Source organism: Anopheles funestus, chromosome 2RL, assembly GCF_943734845.2.
Source record: "Anopheles funestus chromosome 2RL, idAnoFuneDA-416_04, whole genome shotgun sequence".
Classification (NCBI taxonomy): Eukaryota; Metazoa; Arthropoda; class Insecta; order Diptera; family Culicidae; genus Anopheles; species Anopheles funestus.
This window is the reverse complement of record NC_064598.1, coordinates 30,365,601-30,379,887: the sequence shown is the minus strand read 5'-3', so window position 1 is coordinate 30,379,887 and position 14,287 is coordinate 30,365,601. Positions and strand designations below refer to the sequence as shown.

At 44.4% G+C, this 14,287-nt stretch overlaps 5 protein-coding genes across 5 annotated transcripts in view; 3 read left to right on the top strand and 2 right to left on the bottom strand.

The window, feature by feature from the left end:
- Positions 1 to 36: 36 nt before the first annotated feature.
- Positions 37 to 4,597, top strand: LOC125765776 (N-alpha-acetyltransferase 15, NatA auxiliary subunit). Its single transcript, XM_049431238.1, has 6 exons — positions 37 to 152; positions 452 to 653; positions 1,243 to 2,883; positions 3,018 to 3,081; positions 3,156 to 3,814; positions 3,905 to 4,597. The coding sequence occupies exons 2-6, from the start codon at positions 597 to 599 to the stop codon at positions 4,220 to 4,222; spliced, it is 2,739 nt and encodes a 912-aa protein (XP_049287195.1). The 5' UTR covers positions 37 to 152; positions 452 to 596; the 3' UTR covers positions 4,223 to 4,597.
- Positions 4,598 to 5,342: 745 nt separating this feature from the next.
- Positions 5,343 to 6,546, top strand: LOC125765825 (uncharacterized). Its single transcript, XM_049431315.1, has 2 exons — positions 5,343 to 5,521; positions 5,621 to 6,546. The coding sequence occupies exons 1-2, from the start codon at positions 5,399 to 5,401 to the stop codon at positions 6,272 to 6,274; spliced, it is 777 nt and encodes a 258-aa protein (XP_049287272.1). The 5' UTR covers positions 5,343 to 5,398; the 3' UTR covers positions 6,275 to 6,546.
- On the bottom strand, positions 6,543 to 7,458 carry LOC125765826 (ATP synthase subunit C lysine N-methyltransferase). The gene is made up of 3 exons (XM_049431316.1): positions 7,323 to 7,458; positions 6,880 to 7,253; positions 6,543 to 6,811 (listed from the first exon to the last, which is right to left on the bottom strand). The coding sequence occupies exons 1-3, from the start codon at positions 7,429 to 7,431 to the stop codon at positions 6,632 to 6,634; spliced, it is 663 nt and encodes a 220-aa protein (XP_049287273.1). The 5' UTR covers positions 7,432 to 7,458; the 3' UTR covers positions 6,543 to 6,631.
- A 68-nt stretch (positions 7,459 to 7,526) lies between these two features.
- LOC125765765 (protein O-GlcNAcase) lies at positions 7,527 to 12,016 on the top strand. The gene is made up of 5 exons (XM_049431220.1): positions 7,527 to 9,073; positions 9,173 to 10,008; positions 10,087 to 10,148; positions 10,221 to 10,759; positions 10,841 to 12,016. Exons 1-5 carry the CDS (start codon positions 7,864 to 7,866, stop codon positions 11,683 to 11,685), a joined length of 3,492 nt encoding a protein of 1,163 aa, XP_049287177.1. The 5' UTR covers positions 7,527 to 7,863; the 3' UTR covers positions 11,686 to 12,016.
- Positions 12,017 to 12,345: 329 nt separating this feature from the next.
- The window catches only part of LOC125765774 (3-hydroxy-3-methylglutaryl-coenzyme A reductase), a 34,020-nt gene continuing 32,078 nt past the window's right edge, over positions 12,346 to 14,287 (bottom strand). Inside the window, exon 6 of the mRNA XM_049431237.1 lies at positions 12,346 to 14,279. Coding sequence (XP_049287194.1) covers positions 14,189 to 14,279 — 91 coding nt within the window. The 3' untranslated portion in view covers positions 12,346 to 14,188. The remainder of the gene's footprint in view (positions 14,280 to 14,287) is intronic.

The window sequence follows — 14,287 nt, the reverse complement described above, 5'->3', positions numbered from 1 at the left end:
CAAATGGTTAGCGCCTGAACTTACGAGTGTACACATTTTGACATTCAACTTATCGTTGATATCGTTTTTTCTTCACTGCCGTTCATCTTATTATTACCACGTTATTATTATCATTATTATCACGTTATTTTCGGATCAGTTGGATGATACAGGTGCGTGCATATTTAAATGCGACCGAATTAAATACGCTCGTACGAACGAGGATACGGTTCTAACAGATTAGTGATCACTACCTGAAGAAGCGAGTTGCAATTAATGCAACCATCCAGTTCCGTTCTAGTTTTGTGTGTGCAGAGACATCTTCGGTAGATGGGTCGTCTGCTGCTGTCAGAACGATTGCAAAATTCATAGCACGACAAAGTGCTACCCTTCTACGGTGGTCCACTGGAGACGGGTCCTTTACGTCGAACATTAGCATCTTTCTGAGATCTTTGCTTATGCTCTCCAACAGAAAACGTGCACGGTCGACGAGTTTAGCAACTGCTTCTACGTGTTCTTTGTTCTACGCCTTCTCCTTCCCGTGATTCTCTGCGTGTTGGATTCATTTAGTTGAACGGATTTCTCTGACGGAACGAAAACGACACACATACCGCAAAATGCCTTCCAGTGACCCTTTGCCACCGAAGGAAAGTGCCCTGTTCCGTAAGATACTGGTGAGTATAGTGGAAAGCAAAATATGTGCAATAATTAGTACAAAGTTTGTCCCGAACGAGGGGTAAATCAAAGTGACCACAGTCCGCCGTAATCGGTGTGTGAGTGCGATAGCAGTAGAATGTGTGCATGCGATTCATCAACAGACAGGAACGAGACAAAAGCATTTGAAGAGTGAAAAAATGACACTTTTTTACGGTAATACCGACTGTGTTGTGTGTATATTTCCTTTCAAAGACGTCTTTGAATAATACTTTCGCATTTTGGTATAGTTCCAAGTTGTGAAACATTTGTGATGGCCAGTTTAAGTGAGTTTTGTGTTGTGTGCCTTTGAAGTGCACGGTGCCGTATTTAGCGTACATAACCTCAACCTTGTGTCGGCTGTCAAATCACCTCTGAATATGGATATCTAGAAGTAAAATTTCCGCCAGATTAAAAATACATTTAAGTACAAGGGGACAGTCAGATTACGGGTTCTCCCCATCAATTTGAATTGTCCCTAAAACCATGTATTGATGTTTTGTACACGTTATGCGTAGCTTGAAATCGGTTTAAAAACAATGCATTAACATGCTCCCATTTATGTTTCAGAAATGTTACGAAATGAAACAATACAAAAATGGACTGAAACTGGCCAAGCAGATACTCTCTAATCCGAAGTTCACCGAGCATGGCGAAACACTAGCCATGAAGGGTTTAACGTTAAACTGCCTCGGACGCAAGGATGAAGCGTACGAACACGTTCGCCGTGGGCTGCGGAACGATCTGAAGTCGCATGTCTGCTGGCATGTGTACGGGCTGCTGCAGCGATCCGACAAGAAGTACGACGAAGCGATCAAGTGCTACCGGAACGCGCTCAAATGGGAGAAGGACAACATTCAAATATTGCGTGATCTGTCACTGTTGCAAATACAAATGCGCGACCTGGAGGGCTATCGGGAAACACGGCACCAGCTGTTCAAATTACGACCATCCCAGCACGCCAGCTGGATTGGCTTTGCGATGAGTTACCATCTGCTCGGAGACTACGAGACCGCCATGAACATACTGGAAACGTTCCTATCGTCACAAACTATGGACACGTTTGATTACAAGCATAGTGAACTGCTGCTGTACCAGAACAACGTCATCCAGGAGGCAGGACATTACGACCAGGCGCTGCAGCATTTGAAGGATTGCGGGGCGCAGATACTGGACAAATTGGCCGTGCAGGAATCGATGGGCGCACTGTGCCTTAAGCTTGGGCGTCACGAGGAAGCGGTACCCATCTATAAAGAGCTGATCGAACGAAATCCAGACAACACGGAGTATTATCGAAAGCTGATGGAAGCGCGCAAGCTGATCGATGTGAATGATTTGATCGAGGCGTACCGTGCGATGCAGGAAGAGTATCCGCAATCGTTTTGCGCCCGACGGCTTCCGCTCGATATTGCTACCGGGGACACGTTCAAGACATTGGTGGATGAGCACTTGAGACGAAACCTGCGGAAAGGGGTCCCACCGCTATTCGTCAACCTGCGCTCTCTGTACCGTGAGGCAGAAAAGGTGAAAATAATTGGCAAACTGGTGGAGTGCTTTTATCAAAATTTAATTAGTAGCGGCTACTTTTCTGCCGAAGACGCCGCTAACCAGGACGTACGGAAAGAACCAGCATCGGCGCTCCTCTGGACGATGTACTACCTCGCACAGCATTACGACTATTTGCGAGAGTCGGAAAAGGCGCTGGATTTTATCAACGCCGCAATTGAACATACGCCCACACTGATCGAACTGTTTGTGACCAAGGGCCGGATCTACAAACATGCGGGCGATGTGCTGGAAGCGGTAAAGTGGCTAGACGAGGCACAAAGTCTTGACACGGCGGATCGGTACATCAACTCTAAGTGCGCCAAGTATATGCTACGTGCCAATCAAATCAAGGAGGCGGAAGAGATATGCGCCAAGTTTACGCGCGAAGGTGTATCGGCGATGGAAAATCTCAACGAAATGCAGTGCATGTGGTTCCAGACCGAGTGTGCACTTGCGTACCAGCGGCTGGAAAAGTGGGGTGATGCGTTGAAGAAATGCCACGAGATCGATCGACACTTTTCGGAGATCATTGAAGATCAGTTCGATTTCCATACGTACTGCATGCGGAAGATGACGTTGCGGTCTTACGTGGGGTTACTACGGCTTGAAGATGTTTTGCGAAGACATCCATTTTATTTCAAAGCGGCTAAATGTGCAATTGAGGTAAGGAATTGAGGAAATTCAAAGTAGGGGAAATATGTTTCTGAATTACCTTCTAATTGCTACATTAGTATGAAAGTAATCTCAATACCAACTTTAATCAGAAATTTGTATTTTAATTCTATTCTCTTTCGTAGGTTTACTTACGTCTGTTTGATAAACCTTTGGCCGCCGAGTCTGCCGTCGAAGAGTTGGATATAGGTAAGCATTTGTAGAAAACCTGCTAAACACGCTGCTCTTGACTGTTTTATGATTTGTATGTTTTTTTTTTGAAGAAAACTTGCCAGCACCAGAGCTAAAGAAGCTGCGTAACAAGCAAAGAAAAGCGCAGAAAAAGAAGGCCGAACAGGAGAATGCTCAATCGAAGGAAAATCAGAAGAAGGAACAGCATAGCAAGAAGCAGCTTTACCAGGATGGTGATCCCGAGGCACCACAGCTGGATGAGCTAATACCGGAGAAGCTCGCCCGTCCAGACGATCCGCTGGAGAAGGCAATAGAATTTCTGAAGCCATTGCAACAGCTGGCCAAAGACAATATCGAAACGCATCTGATGGCATTCGAAATTTACCTGCGCCGTAACAAGCTGCTGTTGATGCTACAATCGCTGAAGCGTGCCCGAAAAATTGACCCCAACAATGCGACCCTTCACAGCTGCATCGTTCGGTTCTATCGGGTGTTGGAGCAACGTCTCGCATCCACGGATAATGCCGTCGACCCAAGTGTTCGTATCGTAATCGATCGAGAGCGGGAAAATCTGTTCCACGGTCAGCCAGACGCCATCACGTTAAATGATGCCTATCTAAAGGCGAACCGCGATAACCCGGACGCAGTGTACGAAGTGGCGAAGATAATGTACACACTGAACGAAAGCCGACGCGACGAAGCGATCACTGTTATGGGGGGAATCGTAGTAAATCAGAAGGTTCCTTTGGAGGTAATTAACATTGTTGTAAACATACACATTGAAGCAAAGTTGTATAAAACACTGTGTTTTCTGTTCTATTATTTTTTTCTTCTTTTGCAGAAAGCGACAAAATTATTCCTGTTGCTGAAATCAGGATACTTTGGTCAATGCGACAATGAACTGAAGGCATTCAAGCTGGTTTGCCAGAAACGGTATCCACTGGCAGTGGTATTTGCCGATGTAGCGGCAATCCCTATCACAACACTGACAACGACTCAGTCATCCAATGCGGACAACACCCAGACTACGGTAACGGATAGTGATAGCTCGCGTTGCGCAGTAATGACTACCAGTGAACAGCAGCCGTTCGGGAAACAGGCGCTTGCAGACAAACCGTCAAAAAAGCAGAAAAATGGGCCTGAAATTAAAGCGAACTAACAATTATTCATCCAGCCATCCAGAAAGCTATCAGACATCGAAGCAGTAACGATGTGTGCGCGATTCGGTCTCCTCCGTACCGCTCTAATCTGGATCATTTTCGTCACTTTGTCATCCAAGCTGTCGTATGCCAGGGCTCCAGCGGTAGGGTAGCCAAGATGGAAACGATTGGAGAAAAGTTTTGTCATCGGGAAGGAAGAGTGAGACCACCCGCTTACTCAGCACCATCCACCAATCCTCAAAATGCAATAGAGATGCTTGTTGGCAATTTTACTTTCTTCGCCGAAACGCATATTGTGTCCTTCTTTCGTTTGATTGTGAAAATGAAACTAAAATAGAAAAAAAAAAATAGAAACGCAATAGTCGAAAAATACACTCGCGTGCCGGTTCCCTTTTTTTAACACACACACACACAACACAGGGATAGGGGACGATAATTTTAATCCTAAGGATGTCTTTTACTTTGGTGTGCATTGTTTAAGAATGAGAGTTATTAAACGATATCGCGCAAAGCGAACATATTGTTTACTCTTTGTTTATATTTTCATTGAGAGGCTAACTTTTGACTAATAAATGTCTCACAGTTGTTCATAACTATTTCTTATGGTCTGCCTCACGTGGTTAATGTTGACGAATCAAGCATAGCTGCATTAGCAATTTGTGGAACTAATTAAACTTTACAACATTTTAACTAATACATCTGTTTTATACTGAAAGTTGTACCTCCATAAAGCTTCTCTGTTATTGGTTTAACAACCTGTATAATTATGCCTACGAGACAGTGGCTTTAAAACTTTATTTTAGTCATCACGTATGACGAGGGTGGGAAGCTCATTAAGCCGATTTCATTCAAGGACCTTCGGTGTTTTACAACAAATACTGAAGGCCGAGGTTATTGGACTTCTCATACAAAACAGTTTATGATGCTTTTGCTACCAATATAACAATGCTACTGAAACATATGTAAATATTTTATAGTATTACTAAAATCATTTAGATGGGTTTGAGTTGAAAGTTAAAAAACAATCATTTTGAAACGAAACCTTACAATGTGCGTAGTATTTACACCGGGAATAGCTGTCACTTTGCTGAGAGGGGCTGCCTGTGAAATCATAAAAATAAACAATACAATCTGAATCACAGTTCGGCACCCGGTTAAATAAAATCGTGAATGGGATGAAACCGTTCGTTGTGATTCGAAAGCATGAAACTCAAGATAATGTGGCGTTACAGCGCCTTATTCGAGAGTTTGTGATGTCCGGTGCTTGGGAAGCTTTTGTTTCTTGTCTATTTAGAGAGGTAATAATCGTGACCAGTGCGTTCTTGTTATTGCGTATAGTTTGATATCAACCGTGAGATGTAGACGTTAATTGCTGTATGCGTGATTATTTTTCCCAGATTACTCTGCAGCTAATCGTGCTCGGTTGGGCACTGATGTTTATCTTCTTCGGCATACCCCTCTACATGTGTGCTCTGGCCATACCGTGCGTCATAATGCTGATATGGTTTACAGTGTACGGTAGCTACTACAACAAGTCGACAGAGTTGGCCCTCCGACCAAACAAATTGTGCTGGGTAGCAGAGATTTACGAACCACTGCTGGCGATTAATTCAAAGCCACTGGCTGCTAACATCGAACGATGCTACACCGATAGACCCGGCCCTGAAGTCCAGCAGGAACTGGGAAAGATGCGAAAGAACATCATCGGTACAATTAGTTGCCGAAACCATCTCGCAATGGACAATGCTGGATTTATTACGCGACTTGCCATTAGCCCAAAGTATGGGCTAACGCCGGTGACTGAGCAACTCATTCAGCGGGTGTTACAATATGCTTCGGATAGTCAGCTTTATGCGATCGAAACGGTCACCTCCGAGTGTGATCAGGATGTGCGAGAAATTTACCTTAAAATAGGATTCAACATACGACAAGTTTACCATAAACAAATCATTGGAAACACATTGAAAGTAATGAAATCTCAGCTTGGCATCGATCTGCACGAGTGGAATCAAAATCGAGAAGAAATTAACGTCGAAGTTCCCGCGGAGTAGTGCAAACCCTCTCTATCCGTCTCCTTTTTGGGATTAATCTAATTTTGAGTTATAATCGTAGCTCTAGTCTTCACAATGATGGTTGTATCTCTATTTTTATCTATTTTCCATTCCCATTTTTTGTGGCCATTGGGAAAAATTTGGTTAAAGACACTGAATTTGGTATTACTTTTTAAGGGGGAAATTTACCATAGCGTAAGCAATTTGTAATGCACGGTTCATATTAACCGTACCTTCCGTTTAAATAATAAATTTAACAAAAGACTAGTTAACTGACTGAGAGAGCAATTTCTTCATACATGTATTGCATAAAACACAAAACAAAAATACTACTATACTACCGTGTGGCCATGCAGGTTAGACACCATTTGGAACGCCCTGAGAACTGGGTTTAGCAATCGGTCGGTACAACCACACCGAATCAACCCCTTCTTCTATTCGATCCACCGTTTTCATGGAGGGAAACGGAAAACGGCAAGCAATCACTGTAGTGCCCGGTGCTGCTTCCGATAGAATTTTCTTTTCCAAATCTTCCATCTGAAAAAGAACCATCGTTCAGCTTTTGACCATATCAAAAATCAATAAGCTATTATGTATTATTTTACCATTTGCTCCACGCCAAAAATCACGATATGATCGTACGGTGCTATACTAAACTTCCATAGATCTTTCCTGAAGAAGCTGGTACGGTTGAAAACACCATTGCGTAACGCGGCCAATCGGGAAAAGTAAACGAGCCATGGGTTAAGCTCCACACCGTCCGCTTTTATTGATGGTTGGGTGCGTGCCGCCGCTATAACGATACGCCCATCACCGGATCCGATGTCCAACAGTCTACTTCCAGTGGTCGATGGTTTTACAAACGAAAGCACATTTCGAATCTGATTCGGTGTGGCCGGTACAAACGGTAGACAGTGTCGGCGAAGTGCCGGAGCTACGAAAGGATAGCAGACGATGGAAAGGCCTACTGCAATGCCACCTAAAAAAAGGTAACATAAACGACAATCAGTTAGCCTTACTGTAATTGTTCAATCGCCAGAAAGCGTACCGGTTATTCCTATAAGAATTTTGCCGGATAATGAGGTAGCCTTTTGCCGGTGGCCATCGATAATCGGGCTGCTGGTGGAGATTTGCTGCTCCAACTCGATTGTTGACATGGTTAACTGTCACCTGTAAAAGAAGGGATGGGGGGTGTGCTTTTTTCCTTTTGAAAAGCAAATCTGTCAAAACAAAGAAGCTGCTCTCTGCGTCAAATGTCACAGGGCTAGCAGTTTCGGTGTTTCGGAAACTTTTACACACAATAGCGTAAAATACATTACTTGCGGTTTGAGTGTACTATTATTTCGATCATTTTAAGGCCCACAGTGTGCCGTCGGTGTGGTTTGTAGAGATATCATTAATAGCTTGTAAGCTCTTGGAAGGTTTGCGATTGTGCCTGCTCTAAAATCGGATGAGCATAAGCGAAACCGTAAGATTCCGTGTTCGGAAGACTATTGTATCGTTTTCCTGTGCTTCGTGCGACAGTAGTGAATCGGGGAACGCAACCAAGCAAACAAACAGCGGTGGCCCAAATCTCGATCGATTGCGATATGGCTGAAACGGTAACGGATGCGCCCTCGGAACCAGCCCATTCGGAGATCAACCTGCATGAGAACAGTACCAATATCGTCGGTTCCACCACTAACACCACCAACGCGCCCGAATTGCTGGCCGAAGCGGTGAAAGTACCCGGCAACATCCATACCCCGGCGGAAGGATTCATCTGTGGCGTTGTGGAAGGATTTTACGGTCGGCCATGGACAACGGAGCAACGTAAGGATCTGTTTCGCAAGCTGAAGCAATGGGGTATGGATTCGTACATTTATGCACCCAAGGACGATTACAAGCATCGGGCATACTGGCGTGAACTGTACACCGTCGAAGAGGCGGATCATCTGACCGGGCTGATAACGGCAGCACACGAACAAGGCATCAATTTTTACTACGCCCTGTCACCCGGTCTCGATATAACGTACAGCAGCGCGAAGGAGGTCAGCGTCCTGAAGCGTAAGCTCGATCAAGTATCGCAGTTTGGGTGCAAAGCGTTTGCGCTACTGTTTGATGACATCGAACCGGACATGTCGAAACCGGACAAGGAAGTGTTTCAAAGCTTCGCACACGCACAGGTTTCGGTTACGAATGAAATTTTCAACCATCTGAACTGTCCCCGGTTTATCTTCTGCCCGACGGAGTACTGTAGTTCACGTGCCTCGCCTACGGTCAAGCAGTCCGAATATCTAAACACGCTCGGCTCGAAACTGGTAAAAGCGATCGACATCTTATGGACCGGACCGAAGGTAATCTCAAAGGTGCTTACGATCGAATCTATCGAGGAGATTACGGAGGTGCTTAAACGACCACCGGTCATTTGGGACAATCTGCACGCGAACGATTACGATCAGAAGCGGGTGTTTCTGGGACCGTACAGTGGACGCTCGCCAGAACTGATACCGCTGCTCCGGGGCGTCGTAACGAATCCTAACTGTGAGTTTCACGCTAACGCAATCGCCATACAAACGTTGGCATTCTGGAGCAAATGCAGTGCGGATACGAAGATTTCCAGTTCACTTTCGCCCGACATTAAGCTAGAGACCGAGAACGAACAGGGCATCTGTGAGGGTGATGCCCCGGCGTTTCTGTCCGAAAATGTGTACCATCCACGGTTGGCGCTTAAAAATGCCATCGCTAACTGGTTGCCTGAGTTTTTTCAAGAAAAGGAAGCATGGGGCCCGATCACCAAACCTCAACCGGCTGTGACAAGTAAGTGAACGTCATTCGTAACTAATACCTACTGGTCGGTGCTCTCTGTTCTTTCGATTCGTTTTTTAAACACAATTCCATTTTTGTTTTCTTCGCTAGTGGTGATGCCCATCATTCCTATCATACCATCGGTGAATACCTGCATGACCTTGACATCGACCAGCACAACCACCACGACCACTGCCACGGTTCTTCCGATGCCGGAGGTCAATACTACACAGCTGCAGCTGTTTGCCGACGTGTGTAGCAGCGTGACGAATGTGGCCGAATCACTACCCAACCCTATCATGAACTCGCTCGTCTCCGCTACGAAGGTGGTCACCAATGAATCTCTGCCAAATCCAGTGGCTGCCGCGGTGAACCACATTGCCATACCGCCGACGATTCCTATCTCCAGTATTGCGGTGCCGCTGTTAAACATTAAACCTTTGGAACCGGAAGGAACGGCAAGCCGTAGCGAGCAGGTTGCCAGTGTAGATATGGATAAGGCTAATTCGAACGATGGTTCCTCGGAGGAAGTTTCATCCGGTACCGTACCTCCCCTAGAAGGCGATGCCGTAATACATGACGAGTCGAACGAACAACGGACAGCACCAGACGAACAGTCACAGACGATTGCGGAAGAGGATGGTGTTTCAGAGCAGGAAGAAAAAATGCTGGAACTGGATGAAAACGAGGTGAAAATGGTTGATGCAAGTGAAGAGCCGGATGATAAGATGACGGTAAGCGATGAACAGGTGCCAGTCAATCCGCAACCGGTGTTGGATAAAATGGTCGACGAAGATGACGGTAAGACGGATGTTGTGTTCAGTTCGGTAAGTGCCGCTACGGGAACTGTTGTGCCGGAACCGATGGAATGTGGCAGCAACTTAACCTCTCCCAGGCATCAGCTGAAAAGCCATTTCGATGATATCGTCATGTCGGAAACAACGTCTGTAAGTATTTAAAGGGTGGGAAGCCGATCGAAATAGTATCGTTTGATCATGTAGCTATCATCAATATTACTTTTTCAGACTTGCTCCGGAACGATGCAGGTTGAAAGTTCCGACACATCGTTAGAAATGGCAGAAGACAAGTGAGTTGCTTTGGTGCCTAAGTCTAACAGTTTGATTAATGATTTACTACAATTATTACTTTCTTGTTGCAGGAATAATTGTGAAAAACAGATCACCGCCGTAGATATAATGTTGCTGTGCGATCTGTTTTATCTACCCTTTGAACACGGTTCGAAAGCATTACAACTGTTGAGTGAGTTTCACTGGCTTCGAAACAATGCGTACGTCCTCTGTGCCCAGCGCACTAATCGTGTAGGGAAGCAGCGCACATCAAGCACAGCCAGTGGAAGCAGTCTTGCAGGCACGACTTCTACCGAGGGTTCTACCGTACCACAAGCGGAAGATATCACAGAAACATCCAACGGTTCAACGATCGATGGACGAGATCTGAGCAAGTGTGATGCCCAGGAATGGCTTCGGCGTTCTGAATCTTTTCAAAGTCTATGTCAAAGTATTTTCCTGCTAACAAAAAAGATATCTCGCTGTGCAAACAAGGAATTATGCTACGATCTCTTTTCGTACGTTTGGGACATTGCTGGCGTGTTATCGCTATTAAGCGCTTTCGTCAAGTGGCTCTCGATGGGAAATTTTCCACCAAATATCAATTCCTTCAACCAAGGCGGATACAATTGTAAGTTTAATTGGTGTCGTGATCAGAGGCAAACAAAAGCAACAGAGTTAGTATATGAATGTTTTTTTTTATTACTTTAAGGGTTCAGCAAAGGATGGAAGGAAACGTTCATGTCCGGTGACCAGGAGCCGTGGATATTTCGTGGTGGTTTGGTAGCCGATCTGCAGCGTTTGATACCACTGGATGCAGCGAATGATTTGTTTCTGTATAAAACGCCCGAAACGTCTTCCGTTCGTCTATATTCGATTCGTCCGTACACGTTCAGCGACGAGACCACACTGTACGATATCTGTCACAAAACGGCAAACGATGGCGATGTGTTAGATGCGCGCCCAACGCAGAGCACGCTCACGCATCTGATAGCGGACCGTTATCTCGGTCCCTTTCTAACGATGGCACCCGAATTTTGTATGGTGATCGAGGATCACAATGAGCAGATCGTAGGTTACGCATGTGCCGCATTAGACACAAAAACATTTATCCGAAACATGGAACACTGCTGGATACCGGAGATGTGTTTAAAGTATCCCGTATCGCTTGCAGCGCCGGAACAAGTAGCCAGCAGTGAAGTTAATCCTGGCGACATTTCGTCTCCAGCTGTGGGAAAAGCATCACAGATGGTGTGTGATAGTATTAACTATTTTCATAACTTTAAAAACGAATATCCAGCTGCCGTACTCGCCAAACATCCATCGCTGATGTGTTGCCGCATTTTGAAGGAACATTTCCTGGAGGATGAGACTGTGTGCAAGCGTGTGGTGACGGTACTGCTGGCGGCTTTACGCTGCTACGGCTCATCGTTCGGTGTCCATGTGTGCATCAATCGGAACGATCGGTTTCTTTATCAGTTTTATGCGAAACTTGGTTTCGTAGAGATTCCGGTCGTTGAGCCGGACACGAGCCTATACATGGGGAGGAATTTTTAATATCTTCGATTGCCGTTTACCGATATTCGATTTCACAAGTGACCAATACAGCTCCGTCCTACAGTGTAATCCCAGAGCGGTGTTGCTCTATGGCGGTGGCGATGGTTTGTGAGAATTCATTATTTCGATTGCATCGTATTTAGCGTATAAGTTTGCGGATCTTTTGGCGATGCAAACATATGTAACAATCGAAAGCGAGAAACATTGTTTACTCCTTCCAAGCTTCCTTATTAATGCATCTTATCGCGCATGTGGAATATCGGTTAACGTAACTGAAATTGGCTTAATAAATGCATGTAATAAACGGTACGACGTTCAAGCGTAAGGTAAATATGTAGGTCATGTTTTTCTTTTCCTCTCAGCACTGATGACGACTATTCGCTAAATGCATCAATCGTGCTACAGAAAATATTCAATTTCCAGAAAGTAATTTTAGTATTTTTAGATGGAAAAGAAACCTAATGCGGATTCGTAGTATTTTTTATCTTTTTAGGAACGCCCGCATTTAGTTAGGATTCGATAAGTATAAGACAGTTGATTTCCAGTATTCAGAATAACCTTTTAGTTGCAAAAGATTCCAATTTTTAGTTAGGTTGGCACGCGAAAATATCGTCATTTTTCTCATGTTGGTCACATCTTCATTCATGATACTAATCATGGTCTGGTTTACGAAGCGCTTTATTTAGAGTACCAGTTTGAAACATGGGTAAAGATTGCTATTTTAAAACAAAAACTCAATATTTCCTACTTTTTCCTGCTCTTCGATCAAAACTATTCGCCCTCTGTGTCAATAACTTTAGATATCAGTTGCATCCTTTCAACTAAAGTATTTTTATACCAGGCTCAACCTTTGCTTTGCTACACCAACTGCAGACGACAAAAAAGGACACAAATATAGAAATGATGAAAAACTATCGGGAAACCTAGCTTACAAAAATGTCTCCTCGTCTCTATCTCTCGCGTTTGTTTTGATGAATACGAGCCTTGCAGCTAGTATTGCACTTTAAAGTTACTCTTCCTTTCTTCCTTAATTGGTTATACAACCGCTGTCGATTTTGTCCCGCCATGCTTAAAGTGTGGTTCGCACAGTGTGACTTGGATTATCCGTAGTTGAATAGGCTCCCGTAGAGATTGTAACACAGACCGGGTTGGGTCCTTATTTGTGGTGCTGCTTAACCGGTTATACTGTTTGATCGGTCAATTTCGACTGTTAAAACGCGTAAAACGCCACTTTCCAATAGACTTTCCGTCCAGGCCACAACGGTTTCTAAGGACCGGCGGCAGACGATTCGTCCTAGTTATCACCGTGCGCCTTTTACAAACAGTGTATAACAATAGATCGTGGTAACAAAAACGATCTACCTAGCAAATCGATCGACTGCCGCCGCCGCAGGTAATGGTAATCAAGCGTTGTGGCGTGCACGAGGCATCTAATTGGCCTTATGACGTTAAACGTACTAAGGAACGAATATTGTTGGCAATAAGGTAATAAAGAACCCCGTTCTGTGCTAGATTGCGGCAGGAAATAAAGAACCTCTACGAGCCGGTGTACTACGTAACCCCGGAAAATGGCTTAACTAAACAGTAAGTACACCATCCGTATGAAATAAAATCATCCCTTACCTAGTCTGTTGATTTGTAGAGGTTTCTAGTCTCAATTTCGTTGCACTCCGTTTACGTTTGCTCCTTTGTATAACAGTTTGCACTGCTTCTTTTTGCGTTACACGTTTTGGCTTAAATATACATATCTCGCCGAAAGTACGGAAAAAGTTGCATTGGAAACTGTTTGTTCATAGTGAGATAAAAGTGCAAACGGACCCGTCACGAGCGACAAACTGAGGCTACTGTTGCACTGTTCTGTCGCATGTTTGTTTCTTGTGTAATTGTTTCGTTTTTTTGTTAACTTCTTCTTCTACATGCATGAATTTATTTTTCCTTAAAGCTACTAATGTACTACCGTTTACCTGTTCGCGCTTGAACTCAGCGAACAGGATAAGTAGAAGATCGCGATGCTTGTTTTGTTTGTGTTTGTTTGTTTGTTTGTTTGTTTTGTTTGTTTTTTGTTTGTTTGTGCTTATGGAAGCCAAGCCAACTTACTAGAATGCTATTTACAATCTATGCAAAATTATCCTTAAACTAATGTGAATAGTGTTCCATTTCTTTGCAGTTGCCTTAGTCAAATTCTAAGGCTTCCCATATGTTTCAGCATCCTGCGCCGTATCTCTCTCATTCCTCGGCACGGTATCGGAATTGAGCAACAATGGGCAAAAACTATCCGCCGTATAAACCACATCCTACTATTCATTTTCTTCATGATTTTTCTTTTGTTAGAATAAATTATAGACCTATACTTTCATGTATGTGTTCCCATCGGTTACTATCGATTTCCAGTTACGTGTTTGGCAGAATGATAGTGAACCGTTCGTTGAAGCGTGTGGAAATGAGTGCTTGATCCTTGTCGCATCGAGTGTCATCTCGTCACTGCCCGTTGGGCGGCTAGTCGTTAAGAGGATGTACTTGCTTCTCCTTCCTTCGCAGGCTTCACTAGCGCCGGCGTTGGTGGATGCAAATTTGGATTTATTGCTACCGATGATCTGTGAAA